Below are 15,946 nucleotides of genomic sequence, written 5' to 3' on the forward strand. Positions count from 1 at the left end.
ATCAAAATTTATATCAAGTAAATATTTTAGTTTCCTGAGATTCTTAACTGATGCTTCTTATAGGATAAAATTAAGACTGTAGCTAATGAATAATACCACTAAAAAATCTTCATGTGCTGTGTTTTTTGGTTTTGGTTCTGAAGTAGGCTTTATGCCCAGCACAGAGCTCAATGAAAGCCTTGAACTCACGACCCTGATATCAAGACCTGAGCTGAGATCAGCTTACCTGAGCCACCCACGCACCCCATTTCTGTCTAGTTATTAAAAAGTGAGAAATTCTGTTTTTCTAACTGACAAATCTCATTTGAGGTCAATTCATATTGAATCTTTAAGCAGAAACAATTATTCTCAGGGTATAAACAAATATTAGCTGAAAATGACTTAAATATTCAACATTAAGAAAAAATGAAAATCTAATCAATATAAACATTTTTAATGTTTTAAAATTCAAGTTGCTAAAAAATTTTTGCACATGATCAAGCTGCTAAGTTATGAGGACTTTTTTTCCTAGGTTTTGAATTTGCCCTAGATTTTATCTCTGAACTCTTATATGCAAATGATGAGCTCTACTATAAACAACTTTATTGTCCTCTTTACTTTCAGACCTAAACCTTGAGTCTTCAAAGGGAGTTTCCAATCTTCTATTTTTGTAGACTTATACCTTGCCCCTGCCTCTGCCCCTTATTTTATATTTGGGAAAACTAAAAAAGGTCAAAAACTTATCTTCATTATACCCCTCTAACTAATGTCAGAGCTGAAACACTCCCAGCCACTGGTCTTTTTCATGGATTACGCTGCCCCCTCAAATCTGAGACATTTCCAAATGCATCTATCCGTTTCGAAGCTAATAATAGAAGGAAGTTTTCTGAGACAAATTTATAAATTTTCATATAATTATCTCAATATAGTAATTACTTATTGGCTTAAACCCAATAAAGGATCTTGAATTTCACATATTCCAAATTTCCTACGTGAAACTCTTTCCAAAGATGCTCTATTTGCTTCCTTTCTTCCTTTTCAAAGTCTCTGCTCAGGTATTACCTTATTAGGCCTCCTGGAACCTCTGTTTAAAATAGCAGCCTCTTACCTCCAGCTCCATCTTTTGTCACATTTACCAACACCTGACATACCATATGTTTCCATATGTTCCACTAGAATGGAAGCCTATGAGAATATAGACATTTCCCTGGTGATTAGCGATGTCAAGCATTCTTTCTAGTGTCTGTTGGTCGTCTGTATGTCTTCTTTGGGAAACTGTCTGTTCAGGTCCTCTGTCCATTTTTAATCAGATTGTGTTTTTTTTTAATAAAAGTGTTGCACATGTAAGTTCTTTATATATTTTGGAAATTAACCTCTTATCAGATATATCATTTGCCAATATCTTCTCCCACTCAGTAGGTTACCTTTTCATTTTGTTGATGGTTTCCTTTGCTGTGTTTATTGCATAAAGTAAAAACATGAAACATGTTTTCATTTTCATTACTTAATCTATTTAAGGATCTGTGGCACAAAACCATTTTCTTGATGAATAATTTCTGTGATAAAGAGGAAACTTAATGATTCTTCACAAAGTTGTTGTAATCTCTAGATTCAGGATGAAGACATCCAAGCATTAGCATTAACCACTATTCCACAGTTTGCAGACTTCAATGAGAAAGATCTCTTACCTCACCAGCTGGAAAATTCGCTTAAGGTAGGACTTAATCTCCTTCACAGCCTCCTGCAATAACCGGCGATTGGCTCCCACACCCACATATGTCATTCTATAAACTGCAACCAGTGTCTCCACAAGCCTGCCCAGGGGGTGCAGAGGAGTGTCACAGGCCTGAACAGGAACGGGATCAATGAAGTCAATGACTAACAACAGAAACAGTCAACCAATAAATAATAAAACAATTTCATAAATGATAGACAATTTTCAAACTGGCAAGGACTAAACATTTGGATGAGAAAAATTCAAATACTTTTAACTTTTCTAAAAGAGTTGAGTCTACATACAGAGTAGGAATTCCTAATCTTAATCAAAGAATGCCTTTAACATCTTGGGAAAATAGCTTTGGATATACTGACAAATATAATTAAACTATAAACTTCACAAAAACAGATGTTACCTTTAAGAAAACTAAACGGCAGTTGATTAGGCCTGAAAATACTCTTCAGTTCCCTTGATTTCTCTTAATACTCCTTCCTGCAACCCCATATTGATGCATGTCATACTTTAAACTGTAGCTAATCTTACAGGACTTGAGAAGGAAGCAAAGAGCATAACCATGGGGTGAGGGCAGCATGCTTTATTTATACAATCTCTAGTTTGTTACCAACAAAAATCAATTTTAAACTTTGACCCTTGTTCTCAAGAACCCTCTTGAGCACTTTACAAAACTTAAAAAGTTCTATCATCATGATACAGCAATCTTCATGCGAAAATGTGCTTTTAGTAGTTAGAGAATTAAAAAAGAAATACTTAGAAAGCAAAAATAGGATTAGAGCACCAATAACCTGTGAGCAGATTTGAATGTTATACTGTGGTAGCTGTGTCATTAATTCATAAGACCGGTGTAATTTTGACTCTACCTTTATTAAATACTTCTTGATGTCATCATATTTCTCCACAGAGAAGGCACCAACATGCTGAGGAATGAATTCCAAACTCTCTAGTGTTTGAGTCTGTGAACGACTTAATGTCTCTGGACTGTAAAAAGACAACAGAAAGCCCATTATGTATTTCATATCATGAAAGCAAGAGGGGCGCCTGGCTGTCTCTGTCAGAAGAGCATTATGACTCTTGATCTCGGGGTCCTAAGTTTGAGCCCCATGTTGGGTATAGAAACTAAGTAAGTAAAGAAAGGAAGGAAGGGAGGAAGGAAGGAAGGAAGGGAGGGAGGAAGGAAGGAAGGAAGGAAGGGAGGGAGGAAGGAAGGAAGGGAGGGAGGAAGGAAGGAAGGGAGGGAGGAAGGAAGGAAGGAAGGGAGGGAGGGAGGGAGGAAAGAACAGAGACAAAAGAAAGAAAAAAAGAAAGAAAAGAAAAAAGAGAGGAAGGAAGGAAGAACAAACGAACGAACAAAAGCAAACTGTAATGTGCACATGAAACACTATCACCAAGTAAGGACAAAATGGAGTACCCAGTACAGTGCCTGGCCTAAATGAGCTCATAATAGGTAACTGACCTGCTATTAGATTTTTTTTAAGTCATTCCAGTGTCATTTAATGTTACTTCATACCAACTACAATTAATTAATGAAGATTTTGCTTTAGTATCAACCATGGTGTTAGGTGATACTATGTTAGCTTGAAGAGAAAACTGGTAACAGACTTGTTAATGACAAGAGAAAAATGGAAAATAAGACAGGAAGGTGTGAGGAAAAAGGAAAACAAATGAAATGGCAGCAGAAAAAGGAAAATGAGCTCAAGTAAGGAGATCATGAGGATGCTACAACAGGTGGTGAGGTAAGTACATAATGGGTAAAGGGAAGCTTTGAGCGAAGAGGCTATGATAAAACACATACTTAATAATCAACAGACATTTTTGGTAATGGTATTCTATTATCAGATTACAACCGATTAGAAATGATGTACATTATTATACTATTTTAGATAAATAAGACCTCTGTGGTAGCAACATGTTTTATTATATAAAAGTTCATTCACTCTCATTCCCTGGAAACACCCAACAACAGTTAACCAAGGTTAACTACAGGACCAAAGTCTCAATGTTTAAACTGACAGGCTCTATCAGTGAAGGCTGACCCTCTGCATCACACACAAGGGAAAGTCCACAACTTTCATCAATCCTAGGAGTTTCCATTTCTTCTACTAATAGAAAGAATACAAGGCAAAAATCGTAAACTTCATGAATAAAACACTATATTCAGTTCCCATTTATACCAAATATAGGGGGGAAAGAACCCAAACTTCTTTCAATACAAAGGGATTAGTAAATTCTTTGGGTCCAAATTCCAAGCATTGCTTGTGGGAGTTACTGGCCAAGTTAAAGAATAAGGAAATATGTACAAAAGCAGATGGAGAGGGGGAAAAAAGTTAGGAGAAAAGGAGAACAGGGAGAAAATAAGAAAAAGAAAAAAGAGAAATGAAGAGGTACATCTATAATTTTTCTTTCAGAACTTCAAAATTGTTGTGCCACTTGTTTTTGGTCTCCAGAAGATACTGATGACAAATATGCAAGCATTTGAATGGTGGTTTCCCCTCTGTGTAATGCCCTTTTTTTTTCTCTAGTTGCTTTCATGATTTTGTTTTTCAATTTGACTGACATGTCTGTTCACGGATATCTTTTTTTCAGGACACAGGTTGCTCAGCTTCATGAATCTACACATTTGTCTTTCACCAAATTTGGGATGGTTTCAACCATTATTTCTTCAAATATCTTTTCATCCTCATGATTTTTCTCCTCTCCTGAGATTCCAGAGACACAAGTACTAGACTCCTTAGAGCTCTGTTTATTTTCTTTTTCCATGTATTTTCTCTCTGTTGTTCAGTTTGGATAGTTTCTATTAATCTGTTCTCAGGTTCAGTGACTCTTCTGCTGTCACCTCTATTCTGCTAGTAAGTTCTCCTAGTGATTTTATTTTGGTTATTATATTTCTTAATTCAAAATTTTGATTTGGTTCTTCTTTATATCTATTTTTTTGCTAATACTTTTAATTTTAGTATTTGCTTCCAGGATGTTTGTGATTGCTCATCTGAGCATTTTTATAATACCTGCTTTAAGTTGTCATAATACTAAAATCTACGTTGCAGAGTCACTGGTGTCTATCATCTTTCCCAAAATAAGTTGGTGGTTCTTTGATTGCCAAGTAATTTTGGTTTATATTCTGGACATTTTTGAGTATTATGTTATGACACTTTGGGTCTTGTTTCCATCCTATGAAAAACGTTGACAGGCATAACAGAGTACACATGGAAGGCTTGAAACTATTATCTTTAGAAGGATCTGCTTCCTAAATTTCCCTATACGGACATGAATTATTCCCTACCTGATAAGGGTATTTTGCTGTCCATAGACTATGCTAACAATGTGATTTATGGTGACTATCTGCTTTCCTTCTGGGACTGTGGAATTTTGGTAGTTGCTAAGCATAGAGTGCCTATGTGACCAGGCCCCTCCATTAAACCTTAGGCACTGAGTCTCTAATGGTTCCTAGGCAGAAAGACTGTAAATGGTGGCTGCATTTTACTGCTGGAAGGATGGTGTGCTCTGTGTGACCCCTCACAGAAGGGTGAGAGCATGGGTAGCTTGCACATGGATTCCTCCAGACTCTGCCTGTGTCTTCTTCTCTTATGATCTGGCCGTAACTCCATACTGTGTTGCTGTAGTAACTTTTACCTGCATGACTTTATGATGAGTCTTATGAGTCCCTCTAGTCAATCACTGAACATGTAGGTGATCTTGGGAACCTCTGAAACAGCTGATATTTTTGATTCAGTCTTCTATGGGCAGTGGTGCCAATGTCAGTTCACTTCTCAAAGCCTTTGCAGTTCTATTTAGGTATGTCTGTGAGCATATCACTCAGTGGTCACTCTGGGACATGGTTGAAAGTCTACCTATTAGCTCAGTTCTCAAAGTGTCTGGTCTGCTAATTAGGATCAAATCCACATATGTGCAGGTCTGGGGTGAGCCCAGGAGTTCATAACTTTACAGGGTTGTTTTGTAGAGCTCTTCTCTCTCCATTGCCTCCCCAGCATTTTCTGGGTCCCCTGTTAGATCCTCAGGTCAGAAACTGCTCCCTTCTGTCAACATGCCACTTCTAGGACCAAGGGGTGGGAGGATAGAGAGAGAGGCCAGAAAAGCAATGGAATTCAGCCATGACTACTGCACCTGAGGATCCACCAGTGGAGGAAGAGGTTTCCAGTCCTCCAAGAGTTTTCCCTGTTCCTGGCTGCTCTAGCAAATCCCACTGCCACCCCTGTCCCAGAAGAACATGGAGGCTGAAGCATGAGAAAATGAAGAAAAAAAGAGAGAAAGAAAACCCATATGTATCTCCTCCACTCTATCTGAGCTTTAGGAGTCTCTTTGTTGCATCTTGAGCCAGAAGCAAAGGGTTTTTCCTCAAGTTATGTCTAAATCATAGTACTTACTTGAAGCTTTCAGGTTAATGGAATTCAGGGTGAGGGATACTGAAGTTAAAAAACTCAAAACTAAAAAAAATACAAAAACAACTCACTTGGTACTTTGATTTCAGGTATTCCTCCTCAATATACTAGCTGATATCTACCTTGTAGAACCGCTGTTCATATATTGTCTGAGTTTTATAGCTGAATTCAGTACAAGATAAAGATAGGTGTGTTTTATCTAAATTACCCAGAACAGAAATACATCATTGAAACTTAAATTATATTTTTAAGTTAAATGTGGCAAGCCTTGACTACTTGTTAAGTTTCAACTTCCTACCATACTATGCTGGGCAAAGCATTCACTCACCTGTCTCTGTGTTGGCGCCGATTAGTAGTCAGGGCCACAGCAATATTGTCCCATGCTTTCCAAACTTCCCCTTGGCCTGGGTTATCACAGCCCAGTTGACGCCAACATTCATCAAAGACTGCTTTCCATTTCTCATCAGCTGACACTGCCAGGTTTCCTAGCTTCCTGCTAATAAAGTCACATCAAGCTTTTATTAATCTCTTGTGCAAAAATCCTAAAGAACAGAAACTTTCTGATATACAACTGGGAATGCTTCTGTAACACAACTGCCCACACTGATGGTGGTTCTATTTCATAAACACTGAAAATTTTTTAAAAATGGTTTTTAGCTTCTTAATGTTTATCAGATACTAAGGTGTATAAATGGTTAAGTATGAAGCACATCAGAATTGACTCCTTTGTTTCTACATTTCCACATAATCAATTTTGTAAAACTGATTCCTGTTAAAACAAGGACTTCCTGTGCTTTGCACATCTCATAATGAGAACTGTGAAATGCATTACATACTGAATTCTAAAAATACTGAGTAACAGAAAACATATCAAGGTTCCATCAGAACAAAGAATCTGAGAATCTAATGCTGGAATCAAAAAAGGAAAATAAATATATGCCAAAAACCTGAAGAACATAACACACTTAGAGATAAAGATTTTGTTTTTTTTCCCTACATATGCAGAATATACTATTCCACTTGGTACATATATAGGCTTGGCTTTTACTTTTTAGAATCAAGTTGTATAGGGATTCCACTTAACAATGTTCTCTTCCAATCAATTTGGATACTTTTACCACTAACAGTAAAACCACTCCCATACACAGAACTTTTATTTTAAATACCCATGACTATAATCTAAGCCAAGACTAAAGATTCAGCTATCTGTAACAGTGGCAGTTGGCAATATAAGGAGGTTACGTTTTGTTAAAAAATGACTTTAAAAATTTGTTCTGCATTTAAAATATTAAGCAGCTTTGATATAATCAAGACAACTCAAAACATTTAATAATTAATCCACAATTAACACTAGTTACTCACAAAACTTTGGGTCTGTCTTTATCACTCTCATACAGACTAGGCTTGAAGTAAGTTCCGGTGATTTTTATCCCAGATCCCCATTCTCCACTAAAATAACCTTCAATGTAATCTCCATTTGGCATAGTCAGCGTTCCCTAGGTAAAGTAAAAGAAAATGTCGAATTAGAAGCAGTATTTCCAGTTTAAAAAATCAAGAGAAAAAAAAGCACCAACTGGTTAACATGTTCCATTATTTTTTATTTTTTTAGAGAAAGAAAAAGAGAGCATGCATGTGCAAGTAGGGAAGGGACAGAAGAAGAAGGAGAGAATCTTAAGGAGGCTCCATGCCCAGTGCAGAGCCTGGTGTGGGGCTGGATCTCACAACTGTGAAATCATCATCTGAGCATAAATCAAGAGTTGGACGCTTAACCCACTGGGCCACCCAGGTGCCCCTAATACATTTTCCTTTTTTAACTCATTAGCAGTCCCCAGTTCTCTAGCAGGGGGGGTGGGGGGCGGGGCAAATATACATACTATGCATCTCTAAAAAGATTGTATGAAAATAATCCATGGGTAAAAGAAAAAAAAAATCACTGAATAATTGGTAAAATATTTTGAGCTGAATGAAATGAACAACTTATCCAAATTTATCCAATCTAGTGCCCAGAGGCAAATTATAGCTATAAATGCCTGTATTAGAAAATAAGAAAGATCTGAAATCAGTAATCTAAAAGTCCACCTTATAAAATTAGAAGAGCAAACAGACCCAAAACAAGGAGATAACAAACACTAGAGCAGAAATCAATGAGATTTTTTTTTAAAAAGAGAAAAATCAATGAAACCAAAATTTGCTTCTTTGAAAAGATACACAAAATTGGCACTTAACTAGATTAATCAAGGAAAAAAAAGACATAAAATTACAAAGTCAATGAAACACATATTACAGCAATCTTACAGAAATTAAAAAAGATTAAGAAAAAACTAAGACAACAATTTTATGCCAACAAATCTGAGAACTTCAATACAACAGAAAAGTTCCTAGAAAGAACCAAATTGCCAAAACTGATTCTAAAAGAAATGGAAAATCTGAATAGACCAATTTAAAGAAAACTGAATTAGAAACTAAAAGTATTACCATAAAATAATGCTCAGGGCCAGATGATTTCACCAGTGAAGTCTCCAAAACATTCAAAGAAGAAATAATACCAAGATTTCACAAACTCTTTCAGAAAACAAAGGAGAAGGGAACCCTTCCCAACTCATTCTATGGGGCTAATTTTATACCAAAGACAAAGACATCATGAGAAAAGAAAACTATAGACCCTTATCTCTCATAAATACAGAGGCAAAAATCTTCAACAAAATATTAGCATTAAATCTCACAAATTATAAAAGTATTATATACCATGACCAACTATGATTTATCCCAGAAAAGCAACCAATACACTATATTAAAAAAGGACAAACATCACACAATCACCTCAACACACAGAAAATGTTCTTTGACAAAATCCAAGATGTATTCATGACAAAAACTCTCAACAAACTAAGAACAGAACTATCTCAATCTGATTAATCTATGAAAAACCTTTAACTAACATCATACTTAATGGTGAAAGATTCAGTGTTTTTCCTCTAATTTTTTTTAATGTTTATGTAAGAGAGAGAGAGAGAGAGAGAGAGAGAGAGACAGGGCGCGCGCGCAGGGGAGGGGCAGAGAGAAAGGGAGACCAGAATCCAAAGCAGGCTCTAGGCTCTGAGCTGTCAGCACAAAGCCCGACGTGGGGCTCGAACCCACAAACCGTAAGATCATGATCTGAGGCAAAGTCAGACCCTTAACTGACTGAGCCATCTAGGCACCCCTTGATTTTCCTCTAAAATAGGGATTAAGGCAAGGATATCCACTTCTATTCAACCACTATTCTAACCACGTCTATTCAACATTCTACTGGAGAATCTAGCCAGTGCCATCAGACAATAAAAAAAAAAAAAAAAGAAAGAAAAGCCTTCCAGATTGCAAAGGAAAAAGTAAAACTGCCTTGATTTGAAATCAACATGATCCTGTATGCAAGAATTCCTAGGAAATACACACAAATACACACACACACACACAACCACACCACACCAAACCTGTAGCAGAATAAACAAGTTCAGCAAGGTTTCAGGATACAAGAAAATACATAAATCAATTATATTTTTATATGATAGCAATATAAAATCAAAAAGTAAAATAAACAAAAATTCTCTTTACAACAGCCTTAACAAGGATACTTAGGAATAAAGTTAACCAAACTTATGCAAGAGATACACATTAAAAACTACAACACATAGCTGATAGAAATTAAAGATGATCTAAATAGAGAGACATTTCATGTTTATGGATTGGAAGATTCAGTATTATTAAAACGGCAATTCTTCCCAAAATGATCTATAGATTCAACACAATTTCTATCAAAATCTCAGGCTTTATAGCAGATATTAACAAACCAGTCTTAAAATTTATATGAAAAGGCTAAAGATCCAAAACAGCCAAAACATTTTAAAAAATAATTCTTGATTTCACTAGAATTACTAGAAATCTATAGTAATCAAGACAGTGTGGTACTGGTATAAAGAGAGACATGTACATCGCTGGAATACAAGAGTCCAAAAAGAAACACATTTTATGGTGAATTAATTTCAAAAAGGTGTCAAGAAAATTCAGTGGGAAAAGTTGCTGAGGCAATTGGATACCCACATGCAAAAAGATCAAGTTAGACTTTTTTTTTTAATTTTTTTTTTTTAACGTTTATTAATTTTTGAGACAGAGAGAGACAGAGCATGAACGGGGGAGGGGCAGAGAGAGAGGGAGACACAGAATCGGAAGCAGGCTCCAGGCTCTGAGCCATCAGCCCAGAGCCCGACGCGGGGCTCGAACTCATGGACCTTGAGATTGTGACCTGAGCTGAAGTCGGATGCTTAACCGACTGAGCCACCCAGGCGCCCCTCAAGTAAGACTTTTAACCCACACCATACACAAAAGTACCTCAAAATGAATCACAGACCTGAATATAAGAGCTAAAACTATAAAACTTTTAGAAGAAAACACAGAGGAAAGTTGTTTTTTTTTTTTTTTTCTATTTGAGAGAGAGAAAAAAGCATGCAAGTGGGGCAAAGGAGCAGAGGGAAAGAGAGAACCTCAAGCAGGCTCCACATTCAGCACAGAGCCCAATATGGGGTTTGATCCTATGACCCTGGGATCATGACCTGAGGCGAAATCAAGAGTTGTACATTCAACCAACTGAGCCATGTAGGTGCCCCCAGAAGAAAATCTTAATACCTTGAGTTAAGGAAAGATTTCTTTATATATGCCATCAAAAGCCTGACTCATAAAAATGTTTTTGATATAATGGCTTCATTAAAAAGTTTTGTGCTTCAAAAGTCACTAAAAAGAAAATATAAAGACGGGTGCCTGGGTGACTCAGCTGGTTAAGCGTCCGACTTTGGCTCAGGTCATGATCTCACAGTTCGTGGGTTCCAGCCCTGCATCAAGCTCTGTGATGACAGCTCAGAGCCTGGAGCCTGCTTCGACTTCTGTGTCTCCCTCTCTCTGCCTGTCCCCTGCTCATGTTGTCTCTGTGTCTCAAAAATAATAAATAAGCGTTAAGAAAAATAAATGAAATGGTTCAACATTTAAAAAAAAGAAAGAAAGAAAATAAAAAGACAAACCACGACTGCAAGAAAATATTTGCGAATCCTATATCTGATATTAGAACTCATATCCAGAACATATAAAGAACCCTTACAATTCAATAAGACTATAAGCAAACAAATTGTCAAAATATCAAAATAACTGAATAGGCATTTCACAAAAAGATAGAGGAATCACTAATAAAAACATGAAAATATGCTCTACATAACCAGTCATTAGGAAAATGTAAATTAAATCCATGAAATATCATTTCACACCTAGTAGGATGGCAAAAAGAAAAAAAACAAAAAATAAAAATACTGGAAAATATGGAGAGAAATTAGAATCATCATACATTAGTGATGAGAATGTAAAATGATGCAGCCACTCTGGCAAACAGTTGGCAATATCTTGATATGTTAAATGTCAATTTCCCATACAACCCAGCAATTACTCTCCTAAACACCTGCCCAAGATATGAAAACATATGTTCACATAAGAAACTGTATTCAAATGTTTATAGAAAGATTATTCATAATAGTCTGAAGTGAGAACTAATCCAATGCCCATCAATGATGAAGCAATAAACAAAATGTGGTTTTAGAATACTATTTAGCAATAAAAGGCAATGAAGTACTATACAGGTCACACTATGGGAAAACCTCGAAAACATTATTCTAAGTCTAGGAAGCCACACAGAAAAGCCCTCATATTGTATGAATCCATTTATAAGAAAGGACCTGAGGGACGTCTGGCTGGCTAAGTCAGAGTGTACGACTCCTGATCTCAGGGTTGTGGGTTCAAGCCCCATGTTGGGTGTAGAGATTACTGGGGGGGAAAAAAAAAATCTTTAAAAAAAAAAAAAAAGGCAAAGCAAAGCTAAAAAAAACCTGAAAAGGCAAATCTACAGAGTTATAGAGTCCACTAAAAGGAGGTTGTCTAGGACTGGTGACAGAAACGGTGAATGACTGCAAATGAGCAGGCAATGGTGACAGAAATCTTTTTTGGATGACGTGAAAGGATCTAAAATTGGATTGTGGTGATGGCTATCCAACTCTGTATATTTACTAAAAATCACTGAAATGTACTCTTAAAACAGGTGAATTTTATGACAAGGTAGCTCTTTTTTGTTTAAGGTCAAGAAAAAATAAGTATAAGATTGATTAGAGGAAGAAGAAAGTTAGTTTCCAACCTTTCCATTAAGAGTCCAGTCATCTGAAAATTCTCCCTCATATATAGTATCATCTTCGGAAAGTAAAACCCCATTTCCCTATGGGGAGAAACAAAACAAAAATCACAACAGATAAAATGCAAAGTAACTTAAGGAATACATGCAGCCATATCCCCCAAAGCCTTACATAATTTTAAAAGATAAGAAAAATAGTACTAAGAAGGTAGAACGTTAATAAAAATGATTTAAAAGGACATAGAATTTTTAAAAAGTCAATAGTAAGTATATGCAAAATATTTTACTCACCGTCATTTTATTAAGGTGAAAGTTGCCTTCATAGTATAATCCAAACTGGGTAACTACCACACCATTCCCTTGACATACGTCATCTTGCCACATTCCCATATACTTTTCCCCCCTGTACAGAAATAGAAAAGAAATGAAAATGAAAAACTGATGGTAAGGATGAAATGGAAAAACAATTATAACATGGGAGTTGCTAGGAAAAAAAAAAAGAAATGAGGTTTATCATATAAAAACTCTCATTCTGAGGCACCTGGGTGGCTCAGTCAGTTGAACATCCGACTCTTGATTTCAGCTTAGGTCATGATCCTAAGGTCATGAAATCGAGCCCCATGTTGGGCTCCACGCTGAGCATGGAGCCTGCTTAAGATTTGTATTCATATTCTCTCTCTCTCTCTCTCTTCCCCTTCTCTCCCTCCCTTCCTCCCTCTCCCCATCCCTCTCCCCTGAGCAATCTCTCCCAAAAAAAAAAAAAAAAAGGAAGTCTCATTCTTCACATACTCAAACTCAGAGAAATCTTACTAATCTCCACTACAAAAGCAAAGTATAAACTGATTGTTAAATAATCATGGAGTTTAGTAATAACATCTAAATTTTAAAATCCCACATTATGAAAATGACATGAAGGGGGAAAAACGTATCTATTAAGTCCAAATGCAAATCAGACTAAATCAAATATGGAGGCAAAAGAACTACGTTCATCCTCAAGGTTTAGTTAACTGAATTTAAGCTTGACTCCTAGGTTATTGGCATAACAAGTCCCTGACCTAACAGACCTAAGCAAAAAGATGTTTAGATACCATTCTACGACCCAAAAAGGGAATTTCCACTCGTTTCCTTGACCTTTTACTCCTATTATGTCTGACTGTTTTAAAGGTTTTTCTTTTTATAACAGTCAAAAATTTGGTAACTTCTAAGACACTAAAAGCTTCGTATGTGCGGAGCTTTAAGGAAAATGGTACCAATGTTAATTTTGAATGATCTTGATCTTGTAAAGAAGTAATCCACTATTTGGTTCATAAGCAAATGGATAAAATAATGCCTGCCAACTGTGTCTTATTAAGAATTTCCTCAATACTGTCCAATTAAGATGCTCAGCCTTCATAAAAACATCGCTATTGGGGCCCATGAGTGGCTCAGTCAGTTAAGTGTCATGATCTCACTGTTCATCGAACTTATTGTCAGGCTCTGCTCTGACAGTAAGGAGCCTGTTTGGGATTCTCCCTCTCTCTCTCTCTGCTCCTCCCCAACTCATGCAAGCTCTCTCTCTAAAGAAATAGATAAACATTTAAAAACATCGCTGTTACTGGAGAAATACAGGAACCTTATCCTCTCATACTAAACTTTGAGATTAGAAGGAGAATACTATACCTAGTGATATCATCAAAGACACCATATCCTGCTTTCTTATCCATTACCCATTGGCCAATGAACATACTGGGAGAAGAGGAAGTCAATTTTCCACTCCGTAGGAGACCATGACCATGACGCATGTTATCTTGAAAACAGCCTTCAAACACTTCACCAGAGGCATAACTGTGGTTACAAAAAATGGATAAAGACCAAAAACACATTGAATTCTGAGGCTCATTTTTACAAAGTTCAGGAAATTTAAAAGTATACTCCTGTCCCACTGGTATCTCTATTTATTTATATGATGATTTTTCACCATTTTTTTTTTCATGTTTGAATGACTAAGGCTAAGAAATTAAAAATATCCTGGATGGTATTCTGTGTTAACATGGGGAAAAATGTGTATTAATCTCTTATGAGAAAATGAAATAATGAGTAATCTCTGAAAGGATCATACATTTTATCCATATTAGAGTTATTTAATAAATATAAATTTATAGGAAAGACATCTAGGAGATCCTATGAGAAAGCTATGACTTCTAAGGTTTGTACTATTTTGTTGAAAATTAAATAATAAATAACCTAATATTTTCACCTTGTGATAGACAAGAAGTTACCTTTATAAAAAGACTTTTGAGGCAGTTTCAGTCAAAAAAGAGTAAATAAAATTTACTCCTTGGAAATGTTGGCTACACATACATTTAAGTTTACATGATTCTTTGAAAAAGCAACACCAGTCTAACAACCTTTCCAATGTTATTACCTATAGACTCCTTGACCACACATTTTTCCTTCTTTCCAATGGCCCACATAATGGTCTTCTTTGTTCAGTGCTTTGTTTGGGATTCTATATTCTCCATATCTGCCAAGGAGAATAAAAAACATCAGAAGATGCATTTAGGACACATTCGCCTTTTCTAGGTATGCACTTGTAAACATTTTAACAAGGAGAACAGAAAAGGGAATTACCTGTGGGGGAAACGGGTAAATGGGGTTTTGGTTTAAACTGTATTTATTATCTAAGCTATCTAGCAAGTCTTAGAGGAGTAGGGCATCAATCCCACTACACAGAGAGATCAAGTATTTTACCCCAACTCCAGTGAAAAACAGAAAACCTGTGTCCTAAGCCTCTGCCACTAATTAGCAACATCACCTTGGTTAAGTCCAGGTACCCAGCAACCTCACCTGTGTAAGCGGGGGGAGGGGTGGTAAATGAGTTATCTAAAGTCTCACATTCTAAAATTCCATTAAAAGGAAATTAAAAGACATCATAAAAATTTATATCATCATATACACAAAAATCATCTACCCAATTTATATAATAACCTTTTTTTATATAGTAAAATAAATTACTTCTCTAACATGATACAAAATACTTCACTGCTGTAAGTTTATCATGCAATTATTTTTAGTGTTAGAAAACACAACAAGCTGATACAAAAATAATGTCATTTGAGTACCATTAGTATATCATCTAGAAGATTTCTCCTTTAGCACATCACAGAAATTAAAGATGATTTAAAACTACTGAAAGGAAAATTTTTCTATATCCTTTGTGTAAGGGGGGCACTATTATCTCAACAGTTCACCATCAATATTACCCCAGGTACTCAGTCTTCACCACTGGGAAATGGACAGAAAATAGTCCCATTTTAACATACAGAAAGAAAGGCTGTGTCACTTGAGGTCACAAGGCTATCAAGGTAAATGATTCACTCCAGGTAAACCAAGGCTGCAGCCTAGATTCCCAGCCCTCTTCATGATCACACATCTGCATCATAAGCCCTAGCACACTGCATGCATTTCTAAAAAACAAAACAAAAATCTATTTGTTTTGAAAATAGTTCCCAATACATAATGATGTCATCAGTGGATGAAACTGAATTTACTCTTATGTTTCACACCATCTTCTTACCCATCTTCCAAGCCATTCCTGAACATGCCAGAATACATCTTTCCATCTGGCCACTTCAAAACCCCTCTGAAATGCATAAGCAAAAA

The 15,946-nt window shown here is 36.2% G+C and overlaps 1 protein-coding gene across 5 annotated transcripts in view; it reads right to left on the bottom strand.

Annotated features, from left to right (window-relative positions):
- Positions 1–15,946, bottom strand: part of ALS2 (alsin Rho guanine nucleotide exchange factor ALS2) — a 72,345-nt gene that overhangs the window by 6,832 nt on the left and 49,567 nt on the right. For 3 of the 5 annotated variants that reach the window (XM_086719281.1, XM_086719280.1, XM_086719283.1), the window contains 9 exons: positions 15,861–15,926; positions 14,709–14,807; positions 13,964–14,128; positions 12,596–12,707; positions 12,311–12,388; positions 7,471–7,604; positions 6,437–6,604; positions 2,575–2,692; positions 1,668–1,825 (listed from right to left, as the gene is read on the bottom strand). In XM_086719281.1, the coding sequence (XP_086575407.1) occupies positions 1,668–1,825; positions 2,575–2,692; positions 6,437–6,604; positions 7,471–7,604; positions 12,311–12,388; positions 12,596–12,707; positions 13,964–14,128; positions 14,709–14,807; positions 15,861–15,926 (1,098 nt within the window). The remainder of the gene's footprint in view (positions 1–1,667; positions 1,826–2,574; positions 2,693–6,436; positions 6,605–7,470; positions 7,605–12,310; positions 12,389–12,595; positions 12,708–13,963; positions 14,129–14,708; positions 14,808–15,860; positions 15,927–15,946) is intronic. The other 2 variants (XM_086719282.1, XM_086719284.1) reach the window with 1 other exon arrangement.

Source organism: Puma concolor, chromosome C1, assembly GCF_028749965.1.
Source record: "Puma concolor isolate L17-30 chromosome C1, mPumCon1.1.hap2, whole genome shotgun sequence".
Classification (NCBI taxonomy): Eukaryota; Metazoa; Chordata; class Mammalia; order Carnivora; family Felidae; genus Puma; species Puma concolor.